Below are 23,356 nucleotides of genomic sequence, written 5' to 3'. Positions count from 1 at the left end.
AGTGACATCAGATTTCAATTCATGATCTTCTGCCATCTCTGGAAATTTGGCAGGTGGTGCCATTTTAGTTTCACATAGATCAAGAGCCAACAACATTTAATATTTCAAAGTCACTTTAACCCTGAAAGCTGTTCATGTGTCCAGTAGAGCTAAAATCAAATTAGGGAACCGTATCTGCACACTTCTCCAGAATTCACCAGGAATCTATCCAACCATGTTCCTGGCCAAGTAGGTTCCCAGCCAAAAGGGATACGCAGTCAGGATCTCTCCTATAGTGCTTCAAGCCGAACTGTTCCTTGAGCCACAGTGTTTCTTCCAGACCATCCAGTAAGTTCATAAGGCAATTAAATGGAAGTAAGTTGTAGTTTTTAAATATTTTGAGAGTCAGACTTCAGTCGAGGAAAGTCGTTGGAAGGAATTCTGAAAAGCAAGATTTAGATGCATTTGGAGATGCAAGGAATGATTAGAGATAGTCAACATGGTTATGTGCAAGGGAATTAGTGTCCCTCAAAAGAAAAACCCTAGCTTGAGCAAGTAACTAAGAAGATTGATGAGGTAGACATTATTTACTTGGGACTTCAGTAAAGCCTTTGACAAGGTTCCATATGGTAAACTAATTAGTAAAAAGTGAGATCACATGAGATGGAGGGTGAGCTTGCCAATTGGGTGCAAAGTTAGTTTAATGGTAGGAGACAGATGGTGGAGGGCTGTTTTTCCCGACTGGAGGCCTATGACCAGTGGTGCTCTACAGGAAATGGTGCTGGGTCTACCTATAAATGATTTAGATGAGAATATAGAAGACATGGTTAGCAGGTATGCAGATGACAGCAGGATCGGTGGCATAGTGCACAGCAGGTTATCTAAGGTTACAAAGATGTTGATCAATTGGGTCAATGGGCTGAGAAGTGACAGATGGAGTTTAATTCATTCATTAAATGTGAGGTTTGTAAGACCAAATGCAAGGGCAGGGCAGGACTTACACAATTAAAAGCAAGACCAAGGAGTTCAGGTACATAATTCCTTGGAGCTTGCATCACATGTAGGTAGGATGGTAAAGGCGATATTTCATTTAGCGTGCTTGCCTTCATTGTTCAGACCTTTGCCTACAGAAGTTAGGATGTCATATTCAGGTTGTACAGGACGTTGGTGAGGCCTCTTCTGGAATGCTATGTCCAGTTCTGGTCACTGTTTTAAGAAGGATAGTATTAAGACAGATGGGATTTAGAAGAAAGTTACCAGGATGTTGCCAGGAATGGAGAGAGGCTGGAACTTTTATGACTGAGTCATAGCTGGTTTAGGGGTGATCTTATAGTGGTTTCTATCCTTTATGATTTTATATTCAAGGTGAATAGCAGGTGTCTTCCTCCTCAGTTTTGGGCGGGGGAAGAAGGGGTTGGACTTCAAGACGGGTAATTTTTAAACTGGAGGAAAAAAATTAATAAAGACACAAAGGGCAACCTCTTTTTAAAAAAATAGAGTGGTTCATGTGTAGAATGAGCTGTCAGAGGAAGTGGTAGATGCAAGTACAGTTACATTTAAAGAGAAACATTTAAACAAGTTCATGAATAGGAAAGGTTTGGAGGGATATGGGCCAGGAGCAGGCTGGTGGGGCTAGTTTTGTTTGGGATTAATGGTCAGACCGAAGCGTCTGTTTCCATGCTGCATGACTAGGGTTATTAATCGAGTGCAGGAATGGGTCACAGCATCCACTGAAAATTGTCTGGTGGATAAATCCACTCCAGATTTTCAGAAGTTAAGATGTGCAGCCTTAACTAAAGACAGCCAAGATTGCAGCTAAAACAGGGCCATAATCTCACTACTCCAACATAAATGAGGCAGCTGGTTTAGAACACCAGAACTTCCTGTTACCCATGAGGGGGAATGGAAGGCAATTCTTACTCCTAGCCAACTCAAAACATCCTTCTCAAAAATCTCCAAACTGCTCATCACAAACTAAACATCGTGGTCCGGCAAAGTTCCGCAACAAGGAGCACACTTTCCCAGCTCTAAAGAGAGTCTCAAGAAGTTAAAACAACCAACAGTGGAAGCATTTCAAGCGATGAAACTGTCCAGACAAGACCCTCCAGTTGGACATTTACCCTAGACACATTTGAGCTGAGTAAAACTGAGTTGTGCGGAGGTGAACTTCAGATATTGTCACAGAAACTGTCGTGGGCCATTTAACTCTGGCTAGATACAGATCCAAAATGGATCAGCTTCACAATGACTGAGCAGAGAGAGGGGCCTGAAACAGATTACAATCTATACTTTACCTGTATGAAACAGTTTAGGTGGTGGCAGCAGCCAGGATAGAGGTGGTAGTGGTAGAGGAAAGGGCACCCTGTTTCTTACTACGGTTGGATGTCTTTCCTTCCTCCTGGCTTTCCTTCGAGAACTTACCTGTCCTGTACACACCTAGTGCTTAAATGCACTAAGATACACAATCCTGCAAAATTCAAAAAGTTGATAGCAAAGTACAAGGAGATTTAACAGGTAGGGATTATGAAGTGCCTATAAAAGAGAGAGAAGGGGTTAGAGGGCAAATTTGACCCTAGGACACAAATAGTGGAGGGCGGTAAAGCTGCCAAGTGGCAAAAGATCAAAAATCAAGAGCGTGCTAGAGGCTAGAATCAGTAGTATAGTCTCCGGTGTGTTGTAGAGCAGAATGGGATAATATTGAACAAGGGTTGTTACTGAGAGGGATTTGAAAAAAAAAATCCAAGTCAAAATGTTGCTGGAGGAGCAGCAAAAGGTGGAGGGGAATCTGAGTGAGCTATTATAGGGGTAGCAAAATTTAGAATCTGTTTAAAAGTCACAAGGCAGACTAGGCGAACGCAACCAGTGCAGTTCCTGAACAACACGATCTGAGCTGCAATAGCAGATAAAATTTGCACTTCTCAACAGCTGGAAAAAGATGTGCTGCTGCCAAGGAAGGATCAAGTGGTTGACACACGGTTATGTCAAGCAACCTTAACCAGAAAACATTTTCCATGAATGGGCTATGGGAACATGGTTGGGGACTTTTCATGGTGTACAAATCAGGTCAACATTGCCAGACATGAACCTGGATTGCAAAACCTCTAAAGAGCAGCCAGGCAACACTTTGCAAGTCGCTCTAATCTTCAGCCCAATTCTAGATTTGAAACTTTCTAAAGGAAATGTTATATTCACAAAATCACAATGAAAAAGGAAGCCATTCAAACCATTGCTCTAGCACCAATTCTAACCGTTCCAATCTCCTGCCTTCCCCCATCCCCAATATCCCTGCAAAACATTTCTATCCAAACCAAGAGTTTGGTTGTTTCTCTCTCCAATCGCAACCAAACCTACAGGTATTGTTTAAGACTTAGATTTCCAGAAACCACAGTATCTTCCTTGAATTAAATACTCTCTACCCTTGCCTCAAGCATGTCAACTTAATCATGATGATACATTATCAAACTGCCATAGTCTTACCATACCATAAGGCTGCTCTGATGACTGGTGATTTAATGCAATGTCCACCATTCCTCAGGGAAGGTGGTGTTGAGGAGAGTCCTTCATGGAAACCTGTTGATGGGAATTGAACCCCATGCTGTTGGCTTCACAAACAACCATCCAGCCAACTGCAATAGACCAAGCGCTACAAAGCATGTTCTGCAGCCGTGTACAGGTCCATTTTAGACAGACACTCCAGTTAGGCTAAGTCCAACAGTAACAAAACCTACACATTTACAAATATTTAGAAGTTGATTTCTTTCTATTAACGTACAGCAATATCAGCAGTGTGCATTATTCAGATAGCCTTGGGATTCTAAAGTGTCACCCCAGGCTGAATTTTGGTTCTTTTTGCCTCCCACAAGAAAAGGGAAAGCTTCAAAAGCAAAACACTGGTGATCAACCACACAGATTAAGCTGAATGTCAAGGGATCACACAGAGCATCAGTTCATCTCACATCTAACCTATAAGGAGCACCTCTCCCCCTCCAATGCTCAATACAAAAACAAGGATAGCTTACATCTGGAGCACCAAGTCAAAAACAACCCAGCAAGTGGCAAACCACAAAATAAAACTTCATAGCCTTCATTTAGTCAGCATTAACTGGAGTTCATGGTGTAGCCATTTTAACAAGCTCCAGACAAACGGTGATCCAGCTGACAACAGCGTCAGTTTTGGAGTTAAAGAAAGCCATCAAATCTGGAAGTTATCATTGCTACCTGCAAAAACAACCCTTTGTGGTTTCTAATTAAAGTTAACTAGGGGGAGCAGAACGGACTAAAGCAGCTCTACACCTCTTCAGGACTCAGCCTGCAACTTGCCATTCATTTGGGAGTGCTCCATTACAAAGAGGGGTTTGAGACACTGCACCAAGAATATTTTCAGTCAGATCCAATGCTTCAAGCTGGCAGCGGAATCCTCGTCAGCCAAGCTAGTTGAACACTCAAAAACAGTCCTGCCGATTTTAAAGTGTCCATTCTGGGCTCAAGTGCCACAGTTGACAGGAATGGATCAGATTAATCTCCACATTGTCCATTCTAGTGGACACAGCATTTAGAAACAACATGAAGGATTGATAGGAAAGGAAAAACTACACCGATCCCAACTGTAGATGTTCAAGACCAAAATATCAAACATTTGATATTTATGGGAATAATGAATAGGATCTTAATTTATTTTCACTTTGTGTCCTATTCTAGGCCAGAACCCTATCTACATGCACTTAGTAATAAATTTATTACTATCCACACACTTTTGGGTGATAAGGGTTGAATGAGTGTTTTGGTATATTCTCTACCATTACCTCAAAATCCAGTCTCTCGCCACATAAGAAGCTTCCTTAGGAGGCCAAGGAAATTCAATTTGTCCACAAAGACCACTACCAATGTTTATAGATACAGCACACAAAGCATCCTCTCTGGATGCATCACAGCTTGCTGCCTAGGGTGGATAGGCCTCTCCCACCCAGATTATAATCTCTTCCGACCTGTTCCATCAGGCAGAAGACACACAGAAGCTTAAGCACGTACACCAACAGATTCAAGTACACAGTTTCTTCCCTGCTGTTATTAGACTGCTGAATGGACCTCAAAAACTTTGCATTTAAAAAAGCTGACTTTGCTCTTTGTGTGCCTTCTCTGCAGCTGTAACATTGTTTTCTTTGCTCTGTTCTATTACCTTAATGCACTTTGTACAGTGTGATCTGCCTGTGCTGGACAAAAAACAAACTTTCCACTGTACTTAGGTACACATGGCAATAAAGCAAATCAAAAAGACATTTCTATCCTAGGACAAGCCAAACAGAGAGACGCACGAGAATTCCTAGAAGCATGGCATTCCAACCAGAACTCCATCAACAAACACTTTGATTTGGAGCCAATCTACCATCCCCTGAGAAAAAGAACAGGAAATGACATCACTAACCAAAGGAAACCTCAACAAATAAATAGAAAGCAGGACATAACACCAGCGCTTCATCAGAGGCTCACTGATGTTACCTAGAATGGTGACGAAACGTCCGAAAACTAACCATCCAGCTCAGCGAGCAAACTCACGTCCAGAAACTCAACCTGAGCTACAAATCTTCTCAAAGCATTTCCACAACTAGGTGACAGGAACTTGCGAGCTTTACAAAGTGTGAATAGTTTTTGAGCAAATTACTTATAAATACTGACAGGAAACTAGACTGCAAGTGGACTCAAAACAGTTAACACAAGAACCAATATGAAACTGTTCTCTCTCCCCCTTCACAACAACCCCTATTCAGACAGACACAGTCACTGACATCTGCACTTATGGCAGAAGTTCCAAGTTGGAACTCAAATTACACACTGCTTGGCATTCAAACCAAAAAAAGTCATGATTAAATGGAATGTCAGGTCAAGAAGTTATGGAATTAGCAAAGTCTAGCTGAATGCTTACAAACATTAATAAAATTTAGCTGCAGCAGCAAATACTTTGGAAAGGCAGCAACAATACAAACAAGGAAAGGGGAGAGGTATGTCAAACATGGATCTAGGATTGCAACAGAATCAGAATCCCGACAGTATGGGAGCAGGTCATTTGACCCAGAGTCCACAGCAACCTGAAAGACATCCAACCCAGACACACACCCACCCTCTCTCTCTGGAACCTTACATCTCCCATGACTAACCCATCCAGCCTGCAATTCCCTGGACACCATGTACAATTTAGCATGACCAATCCACCTCGACCTACACATCTTTGGACTGTGGGAGGAAAGCAGAGCACCTGGAGGAAATTGACACAGGCACAGGGAGAATAAGCAAATTCCACACATAGTCAGAGACTGGAATTGAACCCAAGTCCCTAGTACTGCAAGACAGCAGTGCTAGCTACTGAGCCACAGTATATTTAAAAGGTAGATTCAAATTATGGGAGTTCCAGGAATTCTGAAAAGCCGCCAAATCTTGGAGCTTGCTTTAGGTCATAAGGGTCACATGCACACATTTTCCTCTCTAACTACTTAGAAACTCGGATAGTAGGGAGAGACATACAAGGTCATGCAGACAAAGTGAAGCAGCGTCCTTGGCATTGTTTTGTGGACCTTACGTGAACGTGGCAGATCACACCCTTCAAAAAAATAAGGTGCTAAACTGTTTTTGTTTAAATATATAAGTTTATCAGCTCCAATGCAGAGTTGTCTAACCTGCAACATTAGCTCTCTCCATGGATGCTGCTTGACCTGCTGTGATCTCCAGCATGTCATCTTCAGTTCAGATTCCAGCATCTGTCGTAATTTTGTTCCTACATACAGTTGTATGCAGTGTATCTTGGAAAGCACATTAGAGCGCTAACACCATTTGTCTTTCAAATGGAGATTTACATGTTCAGGGATTTGAATCTTTGCTTGGCTAGCCTTTGACTTGTTTTCAGGCTGTTGTGCGCAGACCAAACATGAGTATCAGTGCACTAGAATGATTCTTAAAAGAAGTGGCTGAAGTTTAACATTGCATGGAACATGCACATCAGCAGATTTAAAATTAGTTTTGCTGTCCAAGAGAGATTGCAGTCAATTCATTCCAATCTCAACTACTCATCCAAAAACTTTTGCGCTAAATTGTGCCAACATTTCTGAGGTAGCTCTGATTCGCTCCAAGGTAGGTTTACAGAATAAGTTTTAAAAAAAAAGTTGAAAATATTTAGTAACCAAACTTAATATAGTTTTGCTTTTGAGAAGCAGGCAGGAAACAGCTTGGAAATGCTCATTATTTCCCCCATTTATCCCTTAAAAGATAAAGGAATGAGCGTGAATTACATTCCGATGCACTAGGACATTTCATTTATTTAGGAAAAAACCTACCTTAGTTTGTGCATCCGAACAGAGCAATTAGTTCCTAACGTAACACTGGAATAATGTTTGTATCCTTACTATTCGGAGGAAGAGGGCTACAATGTCTAGGCATTACCCTGTGGTATGTAACCTCTGTACAAGGGTCAATTTGGGGTGAATTTTTGCCATAGAGAAGCTGTTTTTAAAGTTAGGCTTTAACAAACAGGACAGAAAAGGGAACTAAAAAAAGTAGCTGTTGCCTGTCCTTCAAATAGAGCAACATACCGCTGCACACAAAAGTAAACAATTAAGTACAATACATTCACATTTAAAGAAAATCTAGGTTTTACTTACTGAATTCGTCTAATAATCCATTCTTGCTTGAAGTTATCCTGTACAACCACAAGCCTTTGACCCCTGAAAACAAGGTGTGCCTAATTCATTCTAGACTAGTTACAGCACCATTCACTGAGCCCTAGATCCAAAATGATAGTCGTGTGTGTGATCCATGCAAAAATCTGTCTCAACGCAGTAAGGATTGGCGATGCGGCAGTCGATTGGATAGGGCCTGTGTATTAGTAAGAAAACTGTGGCTGATCAGGTACAAAACAATGAAAATGAAAAAAAGGAGAGAGAAAAAGGAGTTGCCTCGTGAGCAGAACAAAGAAATAAATTGGCCTCAAAAGGAAGAAATCAGGACCTGTGCAGAGAGGTGCTGGGAGTGCTCGGTTGCTGACACAGCTACCGTTAGTTACCTGAGCGTGAAGTGCAGCAGCTGCTGCAGCAGCAGGATAGGTGAACGCAGTATGTGGAATGGCAGGGGTCAGTTCTGTTGTGTACAGTGGATAAGGAGCCCAGGCCTCTGGAGATGCAGGGATTAGTGCTGTTCCTGCGAGGTCATCTGAAACACAAAAAGAACAGAGTCGCACGTTTAGTCCAGTCAACCTTAAGGGAAGAAAGCCACAAAAAGTGCCAGCAACACATCAGAACTCTGGAGAGATGCAAAAAAAAATACACACGCAGAGTTCGAGCCCAGGCAGGTGGCTCTACTTGGTCAGAGATCCACGATGCAGGGGAAAGGCCCTGTGCCAGTCAAAAACAACGTAACAATTCTAATCCCAGAGAAAAGGTGGGAACTGATGCTGGAGAAATCAGAGATAACAGAATTTCTGAAGGAGGGTCCGGACCCAAAACGTCAGCTTTCCTGCTTGGCCTGCTGTGCTCATCCAGCTCTACGCCTCATTCTAATCCCATTTTGGCCCATACAGTTGGTGCCTTGCCATAAATGTGTAGTTTTTCCACCCCTGCACGCACCCCCCCCCACCATTCATTTGTGGAATAAGGGTGTCGTTGGCTAGGTCAGCATTTATTGAACAGCCCCAAAACACCCCCATTGGGCAATAAATGCTAGCTTAGCCAGCAACACCCTCATCCCACTAATGAGAATGGGAGATGTAAATAATTCTTCAATGATAAGGGTTTACCTCTCTACCGTCCTTAGGGGCACAGAGTTCCAGATTTTCACCACCCTCCGGTGAAAACATTTTGTTCTTGCATCTCCACTTAACCCATTGCTCGTCACTTGAGAACTAGCTTGACTTAGTATTTTGTTATAAACTTCCATAACGGGCAACGAGAGCACAACCTGTATATATGAGTTATTGGAAACCAGGTTTACATTTTTACATGGTATATTCTAGGGAGGAGAGACCCAAGATATAAATTGTCTCAACCCAAAAACCACCCAAGAGTGTGTTCTGGGTTTCCACCAGATGGAACTGTCCGAATTTTTAAAAATGGTTTCCATCATTTTGAATCCAGATGTTTTGGAACTAAATACAGAGAGAGAGATATCATGTGCAAGGTAAAGCAAGGCTTCAATACACCCAACAGCCTTTACAAAAGAGAATTTCAGTACAGGAATAGGCCTTCCAGGGCTGTGCCAATCATGCCCTTCCTTAAAAAACCTTCTGCCCTCATGTGGCCCCATATCCCTCTATGCCCTCCTATTCATGTAACCATCCAGAAAGCCTCTAAATGTCACCACCTGCCTGCTACCACCCACCTCTGGCAGTGCATTCCAGGCTCCTACCACACTCTGCAGTGAAAAACAACTTTCCTTGCTCATCTCCCTTAAAAACCTTTCACCTATTCCTCCTGAACTAGTGTCCCCTTGTAAATGAATCTTCAACCCTGGGAGAAATGCCTCTGACTATCTAGCCTATCTACGCCTCTCCGTTTTGTAGACCTCTATCAGGTCTCCTCTCAGCCGCTGTCTTTTCACTGAAAAGACTCCTAGCTTTTTTTAAAAACCTTTTCTCATAGCCAATGCCCTACAGGCCAGGCCACATTCTGATGAACCTTCTCTGCACTCTTTCCAAAGCTTACACATCATCCTTTGGCAACCAAAACAGCACACAATAAAACTTAAGTTTTGGTTGACGTTCAAGCCAAAGCTCACAAAAGGATGGACATATTTGAAAATGCAGGTTAATTCCAGTTTTCTTGAAAGTTCATCTTATTAATAACCAATCCTATATGCTCATGGTACTGTAGACACACAAACCAAGGGTAATTGGGGCCAGAACATTCACATTTAACATTTAGTTCACAGTTAACCCCATACTTATGGCCCGCACGTTCAAAGCAAAAACATCTTCTGTACATTGCTACCAAACTAATGCAAACAACTGATTAATATTAGTGTTCTGAAGGAGGGTCACTGGATTCAAACGTTGACTGCTTATCTCTCCACTGATGATGCCAGATCTGCTGAGCTTTTCCAGCAATTTCTGTTGTTTGTTTCCTCGATTTCCAGCACCCATCATTCTTTCACTTTTGTTAGAGTTTCTTCAGCGATTTGTAACAGATGAACATTCCCAAACCTCGGCTTAAAATAGTTCATCGGATTAGCATCATTCAAATTGACTTACTTAACACTTCTCAAAAATGCAACCATGTTTAGTTTTACCAACATGATTTTACAGGTTAAGACATCAGGTAAATTTTTCCTTAATGACTAAGCAAGCACCCATTCAGATGTGATGAAGCACAATCTTAGTATCAGTTGTCTCCATTAATTGCAACAGTTGGGAGATGTAGGAATATCAGGTTTGCAAATATTTTGCATTTGTGCCAATACAGTGTTAACTGGCTGTTAGCGTACCAGGTTTAAAGTTAGCTCCTTGGTTTGTAATTTCCTACAGTACATCCATCATTCACCAGAAATATCAGCAAGTGCTGTGTAAGAGTTTGCAGCCAACTTCAATTTTGAAAGCAGTTGAACACCAAAACGAAAGAAGACTTTTGCTCAGGGATCAGGACCTGGAAGTCCAATGCATGTCAAGGTCAGTCACCGAATAATAGTTCTTACAGTGCAGAGAGGGGGAGAGGGGGAGAGGGGGAGAGGGGGAGAGGGGGAGAGGGGGAGAGGGGGAGAGGGGGAGAGGGGGAGAGGGGGAGAGGGGGAGAGGGGGAGAGGGGGAGAGGGGGAGAGGGGGAGAGGGGGAGAGGGGGAGAGGGGGAGAGGGGGAGAGTCCATTTGGCCCATCGAGTCTGTGCCGAGTCTCCAAAAGAGATCCCCCGCACAGATGCGGTCCACTACCTAATCCCCATAACCCTGCATTTCCCATGGCTGACCCACCTAGCCTGCACATCCCTGGACACTATGGGCAATTTAGCACAGCCACATAACCTGCACAAGTGTGGGAGGAAACTAGAGCACTTGGAGGAAACCCATGCAGACATGGAGAGAACGCACAAATTCCACACAGTTGCTCCAGGGTGGAACTGAACCTACCCCAGCTCTGAGGCAGCAGTACTAACCACTGAGCCACCATGCTGCCCAAGTCTGGGGTTTGATGGAATTTGGGATGAGCAAGCCAAATTAGTGACAAGTGCACACACTTACCATTCAATGGTTTCTAGGCAGAATGGCAACAGGAGTGCCTCAGTCACAGAATGGCAGTGCCACACTCAGACATGGCAGCCATTGATGTAGCTAGGAGCGAGAGAGGACAAAATCGCCAGAAAGAGATTTGCTCTGTCATAGTAGGCTGAAAACTCAAGGGGTGGCTGCACCACTAGACAGTGCAAGCTAGGACTCTCTTGAGATAGTCAGAACTGCCGATGCTGGAGTCTAAGATAAGGTGGTGTGGAGCTGGAGGAACACTGCAGGCCAGGCAGCAGAGAAGCAGGAAAGCTGATGTTCCTGAAGGGTCCTGGCCCAAAATGTCAGCTTTCCTCCTCCTCCGATGCTGCCTGGTCTGCTGCGTTCCTCCAGCTCCACACCTTGTTGTTATTTATAGCTCGGACTATGATGGGTTTCCTGGCAGGATTAGCACTACAGACCATCACTGGGAGGACTCCCAGTCAGTCAATCAACACGTCCTTCTATAAATTGGGTATGAGGAGATGGAGGGAAAGCAATTGGTCATGACTTAATGGCGGGGCAGAAAATATTTGAGGGGCTGAATGGATTACCCTCGCCCCAGGGAGAAAGGAGGATTGCGATTGTTGCTACTGAAACTACAGGGATAACATCACTAGTCACTGCCATGACACTTGTGTAATGGTTTCATCCTCAGCACCCCAACATAAATTAAAATGATGAACATTCTGACATAAGGCAGACCTGGGTGCCTCACCTCACTGCATCACTAACTGCGCAAATGCCCATCGCAGGTCAGGCAGTGAGGGACAGAGTCAGTAAGATGAGGGTTGCAGTGAGGGTGGTCAGCTTGCTGGGGAGAGCACCAGCAAAAGGTGCACTAATTAGATTAGATTCCCTACAGTGTGGAAACAGGCCCTTTGGCCCAAGAAGTCCACACTCTGCCCCTTGGAGCATCCCACCTAGACCCACACACCCCGAACACTACGGGCAATTTTGCATGGCCGATCCACCTAGCCTGCACATCTTTGGACTGTGGGAGGAAACCAGAGCACCCGGAAGAAACCCACGCAGACACGGGGAGAATGTGCAAACTCCACACAGACAGTCGCCCGAGGTGGGAATCGAACCCAGGTCCCTGTGCTGTGTGAGGCTGCAGTGCTAACCACTGAGCCACCGTGCCGCCCTAATGTCGAGATCCAGTACAATATGGGTGCATTACAATCTCACCAATGGCACTGACTTGGTGTTCAAGTGCATTGGCAAAGATACACTTGGTCAGAAATCCAACCCAAAGTAAAACTTGCTGCCTGTACCCAGGTTCTTCAACAGGTTATTAATCCTAATCGAATAAGGGCAGCAAAACCGGTTTTTTTAAATTTAGAAGGGACAGGAAGAGGAAAAGTCAATCTGTTAAGTTTAATCCATTGCTGTCTAAATTAACCTCAGTCACAAGAAATCAAACATGCTGAACATGAAGACAAAATGGAACCCACCACTGGAGGGGTAATATTCTTTCCCATTGCCCATTAGGAAGGCTGATTAACTCAAATCTAGGAAGTAAAAAGAATAAATCACTTCAGGCCTAGCCAGGAGGGCTCTTCCATTCAGTTCTACATTGCTGTGCTATTTAATTGAACACAGGATGGCTGAACACATGAAAGCTGACACCCTATGGCAGTCACAAATGTGACCAGACTGGAACACGTACAATCAGTTCCTGTATGATTAGCCCCTGGTTCTTTAGCCAACAGAAGCTACATTATCCATATGCTTAAAGTGCAAAGTTGATATTTCTCATTGATCATTTAAAAACAATTCAGTTTTAACATTATTCTTGCTGCTTTAACCTAATTAGCAATTAGAGACTTACTTAAGAACAAGCGCAGAATTGCTGGAAGCACCCAAGATCGCAATTAGCAACAATCCATATGCAAAGAGAACCTGGCTTTAACTCCTGTTCTGCACGGTTAAAACATCTTCCCCATGGGAAATGCAATTTCTCTTAAAAGCAAGACTCTTGTCCTAATTACTTCAGTACATCTAGCTGGATGGGCACTTAGCATTGTATACAATTCTCGCTGGCTATACAGTCAACATTGTCTGGGGTCAGCAGCGCTTTGAACAACCAAGTGTTTTAGGAGAGAGGCAATGCTTTCTGGCAGAGGCTTGGGAAATAAATCATTATTGCACATGATTATAGCAGTATAGTTGGCCATTTCCACAATACAGATCATAAAATTAATGCTTTAACTCTCCCAAGAAACAATCTATCAAGTACACAGGCGGAATGCAGGTATCGTTACCAGTAAATCTAGGGAGGAATGCTTACACTTGACACCAAAATTGGAGGCGTACTGCGCAGCAAAGGCAGTTATGTCAAGAGTATAATTGGACCTTGATCAGATGGAGTTCAATTTAGATAAATGCAACCTGCTGAATTTTGCAAAGGCAAATCAGGGCAGGACTTGTACACTTAATGGTAAGGTCCTGGGGAGTGTTGCTGAACAAAGGTGACCTTGGGGTTCAGGTTCGCAGTTCGTTGAACATGAAATCAGAATCACAGGATAGCGAAGGCAACATTTGGCCCTTCATTGGTCAGTGCACAGAGTGCAGGAGTTGGGAGGTCTTGTTGCGGTTGTACAGGACATTGGTTAGGTCAACATTGGAATACTGCATGCAACTCTGGTCTCCCATCTATGGGAAAGATGTAAAAAACTTCAAGGAATTCTGAAAAGATTTAAGGCTGTTACTCGGGTTGGATGGTTAGAGCTACAGGGATGGGATAGGCTGTGTAGGCTGGGCCCATTTTCCCTAGAGCATTGGTGACTGAGGAGCGATCTTATAAAGGTTTGTAAAATCATGCAGAACATGGATAGAGTGAGTAGCCAAGGTCTTTTCCCCTGGATAGGGGTGTCCAAAACTAGAGGGCAAAGGTTTAAAAGGGACCCTGGGGTGATGCATGCATGGAACGAGTTGCCAGAGGAAGTGGAGGAGGCTGGTACAATCACAGCCTTTAGAGGCGCATCTGGATGGGGTCCACAAATAGGAAGGGTTGAGGGACACAGGTCAAGTGCTGGCAAAAATGGGACGAGGTCAGTTCAGGATATCTGGTTTGCATCAAAGAGTTGGACCTGGCTGTACATCTTTAAGTGACATGGAATGAACAGGAATAAAGCTCCAAAGTGACATGTCCTGTGACAAAGGAGGTTTCCATTCAAGGGCTGTTGAACTGGTCAGATGACCAGTTCAAAGTCACACTTGCAGCTACTCCAGAGTGTATACACAGTGCTTGAGCAAAGGGCGAAGCTTCAGACAGAAGAATTGGAGGTTTGGGTGGGGAGGTGCAGGGTCGATGAGGGGAAAAGGAGGGGGGGTGGTGTGGAGGAGGGAGTTTTGAACTAAGAGCACCCAGTCCACCACAACAGAAGCGCACCTCTCAGCCACATGTGGGGTGGTACTGACTGGCCTTGGAGGAATCCGTGATCAGCGTCCCATCCTAGCGGCTGGAGGAAGCGTGGTGGTGGGACACAGCAGTGGGGACCTAAAAAAGGGTGGAAAAGAGATGAACGTGCCTTAAAATTTCCCTGCTGCGATACCAACAATTCGATGTAATGCATTACTGATTAATGCTGCACAAGTGGCTCTCTGCAATGCTTCAACTGAAATTGCAAAGGCATTACTCATGGTTTTGTTATTGGATTGCTCAATGCAAGTATTTAAACACAGACTGGAGAGTCACCTTGATGCCACACAAAGAGAGAGAGAGAGTGTTAGTACTTACAAGGGTCCCGGGCGATGAAGTGTGCTCCCAAGGCAGGGTGCATATTCGTGGGGTTAGGTGTAGCCATCAGCTTGCTTTTGGCCATCTTTGTGTTTGCCTTTGCAAATTCCAACCGGAGAGTTTGAGGATTTTCGGGATCAAATCGAATGCCCTACAGGAAGGGAACAAAGTACAGCATCTCACAAAACCTTCCAAACCCCAAAAGAGGAATTTAGCTGAAGACCAGAGTTTTACAGTTCAAACCCATGATCTGGAAGAGCCAATGTTGGACTGGGGTGGACAAAGACAAAAGACAGAGGTTAGACAGGATCAGGTAAGAGACCTTCAGGTTTATTTGAAATCACAGGCTGACATAGCGCTCAAATAGAGTTCAAATCCAGATCAGGAGTTGGAAAGTTAGCCACGTGCCTATCGAAGAGACAAAAAACAAATTCATTTTGCAAAAAGTTTAATCTTACCATAGATTATTCTTTTCTCAAAAAAAGTCAAATATTACTTGCAGCATTTCAGACAGCTCATTCTAAAAGCTGCTAAAGCAGGAAGTTAAATAGATTACTATTTAATTTGATGACTCAAGAGGTTTCAGAAGTTAAGTACCACATCGGTGCAGAGCCAGACCAGCCTTGGAAGCTGATGGGATATTCTAGCAACAGTTTTGCCAATTATCAAAGAAAGGAAAGTCCCACTCCCATTTAGATGAAATGACAGAGTTGCATTAAGTGAAACTAAATTGCATCTCAGCTCGTTTAAAAAGGTTTCTAAAAAGGAAAACACCAACAGCATCCAAAATGGATCACTTTGGCAACACAATTCAACATTCTTAAGTCTAATGAGAAAGGGACAGAGCAAATTCAAATAAAAAAAGAACACTTGTAATTCAAGCAAGTATCTTTTTCACCCACTTGAAATGAACAAACAAACAAACCAAGATAAAGTGTGGAGCTGGAGGAACACAACAGTCCAAACAGCATCTTAGGAGCACATTCTGGGCCTAGACCCCTCATCAGAAAAAAGGGGATGGGGAAAGAGGGTTCTGAAATAAATAGGGAGACAGGGAGAGACAGATCGAAGATGGATAGAGGAGAAGATAGGTGGAGAGGAGAGTATGGGTGGGGAGGTAAGGAGGGAATAGGTCAGTCCAGGGAGGACGGACAGGTCAAGGGGGCGCAACACAACTGCCTTCCACCACCTCAATTACACTACACATTTGGAATTTAGTATCCCATAGGATCAGATGCAGACCAAAATTCCTTGCCTCTCTGGGTATAGCCTTTCCTGGAGAAAGGTATTAGAGACACAGATGGATACAGGCAATTTGTCCTTCATCCCCATTTTGTCTTTCAGCATTCAGTCCGAGATGGAGAAGACTCAAGAAGACCACTTAGCAGGTTGCACAAGATTAGAGAATATTTCTGATCTAATGACAAACAGTGTAGCAATGTTTGCATGCAGCCTTGAAACACTGTAGCATGAAGAAACGTACTGCGACTTGGGAGGACACCCAAAAAGACAGTAGACAAAAAGGGTTGTTAGGTGCATGTTGCGCTAAACCTTTCACAGCTGACTGGCTGTTTCGGGATTATCGCAGAGAAAAGCACCTCAAAAGCAACCTTCAACTTTGAAGTGTCTGCAAAGTTGGCCACAGGAACGACTCATGATTCCCTTTATTGGCCTTTAGTTACCAGCCAGGAGGGAGGTTGGAACAGCAGCCCGATAGGATCAAGAGCCAAGTAACAGGGATTTGATTCTCAGAACTGCCAATTCATCTCCAAACAGCCTTTGGCTGACGAAATGTCCAGATGTGCTATGTAAGCATACAGGTACTTCCTCCCAATGAGGTTAGAAAAAGGATTCTATTGAATTTGTGGTGTATTAATTTACCTCATGTAGAATTCAATGGCAAAGGCTGTACATACAAAAGAACAGTAACAAACAGAAGTACAGCAGAGGAGCAGGAACGTCTGAGTCTTGACCCTTCACCAGGACAACCCAAAATGTTGACTTTCCTGTCTAAACTGCGCTTGTCCAACTCCACTTGTTATCGGCTCCAACTGCCAACACCTGCAGTCCTTACCATCTCCTGGTTGTAAGTAGAACACTGCTCCTCATCTGAATTTCCCACTTAGCCACATAGTTGCCTTGATACTACTTGTTCAGTTGTCAGAATGACGGCATTTGCTTAGTGCCTGGCTTTTTCACAAGAGTCCCTACCAACAACATCCTTTGCAGCAACAAGGAGTCAAGAACGGACGGCAAGGTTCTCAAAACAACACTTGCAGGCCCCAATCTCAACTGAGCAGCATCGCTCTACTAATGGGACAGAACAAAAAGCAACTGTTGTGGGTCATGATCAAATGAGGGGTTCTCTTACACTGAAGATACAAAAAAACTGCTTTGCCACAATTTAGAGATCAAGGGAAAAACTACTAAATTTACAAAAAATTCTAGAGAAATGAGGAGAGTCTGGCAAGATCCGCAGGGAAAGAAAATTTAGAGTCTAATAGACTCTTCTCTGGAAAGGCTTGGGCAAATGAAACAGTTGAAGGATACCTAGAACTACAGATAAAGGGGGTGTTAATAGTGGCAAAGGAGTGCTAGAGATGTAAAATAGGTGCAAATGATAGGATATGAGGAGGGGAAAAAATGGATCTGCTGAGAGCAGGGTCAGAGAGACAAACAAGGCACGGCCAAGGTGAGGGCTGTAATAGATTAGATGCCATGTCCTCAAGTTAACTCAAATTTTGATTTCTGTAAAATGTCTAAAGAAATGGCAAGCATACCAGGCCAAGGATCAAGACTAGATGCTACTGATATTCAGGGTCAGTCAGAATTAGGTTTCTTGATACTACAGTACTTTGTGCTTAAGTGTTTTTGGGTGGGCCATTATATAGGTAGGTGGGAATTACTGACCATATCCATCAAGATAACTTCCTTCATTAAAAACCTGAACTGGCCATTTATGTAAAACAGCAGAATATTCCATGATATTAACATCAGACACAAATGGAACTGGACATGCTCATAATCAATGTCTCGCCACAGTAACAAGATTAAAAAACCCAATGCATTGCTCATTCCTTCAGGGATGATTGGGAGCAGAAAGCCAGCTCAGAAGTTGAATTATGACAATGACGTCCCATTTCTGAAAAGGGACTGGTTCATCAATCGATTCGAGGAGAACCAGGGAGGTACCTCTTGGCCAGAAAGTAAACTGCGCAGCTATGCTGTCTATCACGCTGTAGCAGAGGAGAATAAGACAGTGTGCCCAAGTGATTTCAGTATACTCTAGGATCTAGGAGGATAGGGGCTTCAACATGGAATGTGGGAGTAAGATTAACGAAAAAATTCCCGTGAAGTTTCAGGTAGATTGCTGCAGCTTGCTTTGGGCATCTGATTGAAAGGAAGAATTTCAGAAACTGGGAGGTGGTGCACAGGAGATTTCCTAGAAAATAGTACCAAATATGAAAAGCTTCCATCAATGCCAATAAAGTGATAGAAGCTGAATCATTGTCCTTAGAATCTACCATGGTAGATTTGATAGAGGTTACAAAAAGTTAAAGCATTTAGATAATAAGAGTGCAAACTGTTTTCAGTGCATTGGATTACAGTCCAGATGTTATAAGTTTAAAAGAATCAGAAGAAGTGACCAAACTAGGAGAGAGAAAAAGACCACATAATGCCCCAGTTATGATCTGCACTGGAGCACATCGTGCCCCCCCCCCCCCCCCCCAAAAAGAATATGAAACAGATTCAATAAAGAGAAAATTGAATAAATACTTGAGATTAAAGCTTTAAAAAAAGATTGGACTGAAACTAATTGGAGAACTTTTCAAAACAAAAAAAAAAGTCATCACATACAGGATGGTCCCAACAGCTTCTTGTGCAGTATGATCTTCCCATTTGAAGATTCTCACACTAACTGGTTAATTCTAGTTCGAACAGTTACAATTTCAACAACGTAGATGATGTTGTCCAGCTTACCAGGGAGGTTGTCGCTGAATTTCCCTGTAACAGTCTGCACTGCAATTTATTTGCCACCCAGATCCTGGCAAGCAGCTAACAGGGCCTGGAGGAAATCATTCCACTTCCTTTGTCCATATATCAGCCCTAGTCAAAAGACTAATGCAGGCAGGAGCTGAACATGACAATCTGCTCAGTTCAACACCTGCAGGATCCTCAGGAGGCTATACTAAGTCTCAGGGTAACAGTAATTAGATTCACACCAGGCAGTCTGGATCATAAAGAAACCGAGGAACACTAGTGCAGAAATCAGCCAGAGGGATAAAAAGGCAATAGGGAGCAGGCAGGAGAGTGGAGTTAAGACCAGGATAAGATTAGCCATCATGTTAAATAGCAGAGCTGAACTGCCAACTCCCGCGCCCAATTCTCATGGACACTGTACATGACCCATTACTGTCAACCTAAGGGATTGTACAGCTATGCTCAAAGCCAGGGTTCAAATGACAGCTTCGGAGGAGATGGGATAACAGTCAGAGTCATACAGCACAGAAACAAACATTTCAGTCCAACTAATTCATACTAAACAATCCCAAACTAATCGGCCTGCTCCTGGCCCGTATCCCTCCAAACCGTTCCTATTCATACATCCATCCCAATGGATTTTAAACAATGTAATTGTACCCACATTCACCACTTCCTCAGGAAGTTCATTCCACACATGAAAACCCAGTGGAAATAAAAAACATTGCTTTTTTTTTTAAAGAAAATCTCTCATTGGTCACCTTAAAAACATGCCCCTGGTCTTGAAATTCCCCATTTTAATGGAAAGGGCATCTACCATCAACTCTACCTATACCCCTCATTATTTTAGAAATTTCTATTGGGTCGCCTTTCACCCTATTACGCTCCAGTGAAAGTGCCCAGCCTAGCCAGCCTTTGAGAATTCAAACCTTTCATTCCTGGGAACATTCTGGTAAATCTCTTCTGAACCCACTCCAGCTTGATATCTTTCCCATTACTGGGTAACTGGAACTGGGCGATATGCTGGAAGAGACCTCGCCAATGTCCTGTGCAACTTCAACACAACATCCTAATTTCTATACTCATAAGGACTGAGCATTGAAGGCAAGCATGCCAAACACCTTTTAACTACCCAGTCTGTGTGTGACGGAAACTTCAAAATAGAATTATGTTCTGGATGTGAGTTTGCTCGCTGAGCTGGAAGGTTAGTTTTCAGACATTTCGTCACCATTCTAGGTAACATCAGTGAGCCTCTGACAAAGCGCTGGTGTTATGTCCCGCTTTCTATTTATCTGGTTAGATATTATGAATTATGTACCTGTGCCCCTAGGTCTCTGTTCTACAACATTACCCAATACCTTACCAATAGTTGTACAAGCCCCGGCCTTTATTTGTTGCACCAAAAATGCAATACCTTGAATTTATCCAAACTGAACTCCATCTGCCATTTTTTAAGCCCACTGGCCTATTTGCTCAAGAACCCGCTAATCTTAAAAACAGCCTTCACTGTTGACAATGCCAATTTTGGTGTCTCCGTTAGCTTACTAATCATACCTTCTATATTCTCATCCAAATCCTTTACATGAAAGGCACAGAACCCAGAACGAATCCATGTGGAACACTGCTGGTCACAGGCCCCCAGTCGGAAAAGCGGCCCTCCACCATTACACCGTCTCCTGCTGTTAAACCAATTATGTAATGCAATTGGCAAGCTCACCCTGAATCCCATGTGACTTAACTTTACTAATTAGTCTACCATGCCTCGTCAAAGGCTTTACTAAAATCCAAATAAACTACTACTGCTCTGCCAGTCTTTTTGGTAACTTACTCAAAAATCGAGCGAGACACTATTTTCCTCCCAAAAAACCACGTCGACTATCACCAATCATTTTTTGCATCTCCCAAATGTTCATAGATCCTCTCAAATTTACACCCAACTGAAGTCAGACTCAGGTTCACAGTTCCCCAATTTCTTCTTACAACCTTAAAAACATACATTAGCCACCCTCCAGTCATAGCTACAGATGCAAATATTTTTGCAAGGGGTCTCACTCCTGCCTTGCTTCGCACAACATTCCAGGATACATTAGATCAGATCCCAAAGATTTGTACACCTTCATATTCTAAGGCCTCTGAAACTTCCTCCTCTTTAAAATGCAATCTATTTTTTAAAAAAAAAACCACCTTTATTTCTCTGCATTCTCAAATTATTTCTTTCCCCACAGTGAAAGCTGACATGAAATATTCATAGTATCGCTCCTATCCCCGGAGGTTCAAAGACAACTTCCTTGATCTTTAAGGAGCCCTACACCCCGCTCTGGCTACCCTCTTGGCCTTAATGCACTTGTAGAATCTAATTTAGATTATCTTTACCTTATCTGCCAACTCTGCCCCACCCTCTACTCCTTCCCGAGTTCTCCTAATGGATTTTAAAAAAGCATAAGGGTATTAAGAGATTCAATTGAACCAAGTGTCAATAACTATAAACAAAATTTTTCTTGACTAGAACCTCAATATCATTTTCATCCATTGTTCCTTAATCTTACCAATCTTACGCTTCACTGACAGGAACAAAGTGCCTCTGAACTCTCACACTCTTGGACACCTCCCACTTGTTAGACACCCTTTAGATTAGATTAGATTCCCTACAGTGTGGAAACAGGCCCTTTGGCCCAACAAGTCAACACCGCCCCTTGAAGCATCCCAACTAGACTCATGCCCCTATAACCCACACACCCCTGGACACTATGGGCAATTTAGCATGGCTGATCCACCTAGCCTGCACATCTTTGGACTGTGGGAGGAAACCCATGCAGACACGGGGAGAATGTGCAAACTCTGCACAGACGGTCGCCCGAGGCTGGAATCGAACCCAGGTCCCTGGCACCATGAAGCTGCAGTGCCAACCACTGAGCCACCATGCCACCCTTCTGCAAAAGGTCTACTCCAATCAACTTTTGAAAGTTGTCTCACCATTAAATTTGCCCCATTCCAATTAAGAACTTTAACTTTTATAGAAGGCCTTATCCTATTCCATAACCCTTATGACTGCTAGACCTAAATTGTTCCCACACTTTCAGTCACCTGCCCTACCTTATTGCCCAAAATGAGGATTTTGCTCTTTTTTTAAGTAGGAGCATCCACATATTGATAAAGAAAATGGAGCATATTTTTCAAATTCTTCACCATCTCAACCTTTAACACTATAATAGACCCAGTCAGTGTTTGGAAAATTAAAGCCCCCCACTATTACAACATTATGCTTACATATATCAGCGATGTCCCTACACACTTGTTTTTTCAATTTCTCACTATTGGTGAGGGGCACAATCCCAAAGTGATTTTTCTTTCCCCCCTTATTTGTAATTTCTACCATATATTTTCATTAGAGATTTTACAGGAATCTTCCCTCAACACAGCTGTAATGTATTCCTTAATCAAAAACACCACTCGCACCCCCCCAACCCCCTTTTCTACATTTTCCATTAGCATCTATAGCCGTGATGGACCAATCCCATATTCTTAAGCATGCTGAGCTCAGCCTGACCTGTAACACACCTTGCACTGAAATAAAGGCAATTTAGTTCTTTGGAGTAACTACATACTCCAATCATCATTCTTTTCTAATTGACATGATCCCCTCACATGGAGCCTACCCCAATCATTCCATTTACACTGCTGCTTAGAATTCCTCCACTCACTGCCTACTAACATCACCCTGGTTAAATATTGGTCCCCTTCCAAAAAGAATGGGACTATCCTAAACTGGGAAAGAAAAAGGCCTGTTCAAAAAAATCATCCAAATTTGTCCAAAAACCTGAATCCTTGAACAATATACCACCTTTTCAGCCACTGGATTTATTTCCTTTAACTTTTTGGTCATTCTGTCATTGGAGTTTGGCATTGGGAGTAAACCAGAAATTGCTACTTTTAAAAGAGTTTTATTTTTTAAAATTTCACCTAATCTCTTGCGTTCAATCTGCACCACTTAAATCTTTCCCCTAAAAATGGCATTTCTACCAATATGTACAATAATTTCTGGCTTCTCAATCTCTGAACAGGTTGATTTAGCAACAAAAAAAAGGCACATTTTATGAAGAGCAAGGATGGGACCAAGAGAAAGGAGAAACAAGATGGGCTGACTGGCCTGCTTCCACAACACACTCTCATGGCAGATTTGAAAAACCTCAAGACATTCCAGTGACACCGAGAAGTTACAATATTACTTGTGGGAAGTTAGTCGGTTGCCAGCAGCACTCCAAAAAAATAGAAAGCATGAAGAAAATACACATGGTCCCTTCCTTCTTGACTGGTGAATGAATCCATTGACGGGATGAAGCTTCAAGCTGTTCAGTACTTACATTTAATGCATTCTTCGCTGCTTCTGCTCCCGCTCTGCTGTCAAATGTAACAAAGCCAACTGGCTGGAAA

The 23,356-nt window shown here is 43.1% G+C and overlaps 1 protein-coding gene across 1 annotated transcript in view; it reads right to left on the bottom strand.

The window, feature by feature from the left end:
* Positions 1-23,356, bottom strand: part of LOC125446777 (RNA-binding protein with multiple splicing 2) — a 103,838-nt gene that overhangs the window by 13,270 nt on the left and 67,212 nt on the right. The window contains exons 4-6 of the mRNA XM_048520574.2: positions 23,287-23,349; positions 14,945-15,095; positions 8,027-8,172 (exon numbers count right to left, since the gene is read on the bottom strand). Coding sequence (XP_048376531.1) covers positions 8,027-8,172; positions 14,945-15,095; positions 23,287-23,349 — 360 coding nt within the window. The remainder of the gene's footprint in view (positions 1-8,026; positions 8,173-14,944; positions 15,096-23,286; positions 23,350-23,356) is intronic.

This window comes from Stegostoma tigrinum, chromosome 36, assembly GCF_030684315.1.
Source record: "Stegostoma tigrinum isolate sSteTig4 chromosome 36, sSteTig4.hap1, whole genome shotgun sequence".
NCBI lineage: Eukaryota > Metazoa > Chordata > Chondrichthyes > Orectolobiformes > Stegostomatidae > Stegostoma > Stegostoma tigrinum.
Note: the sequence above shows the minus strand (reverse complement) of the source record. Positions and strands in the feature narration are given on the sequence as shown.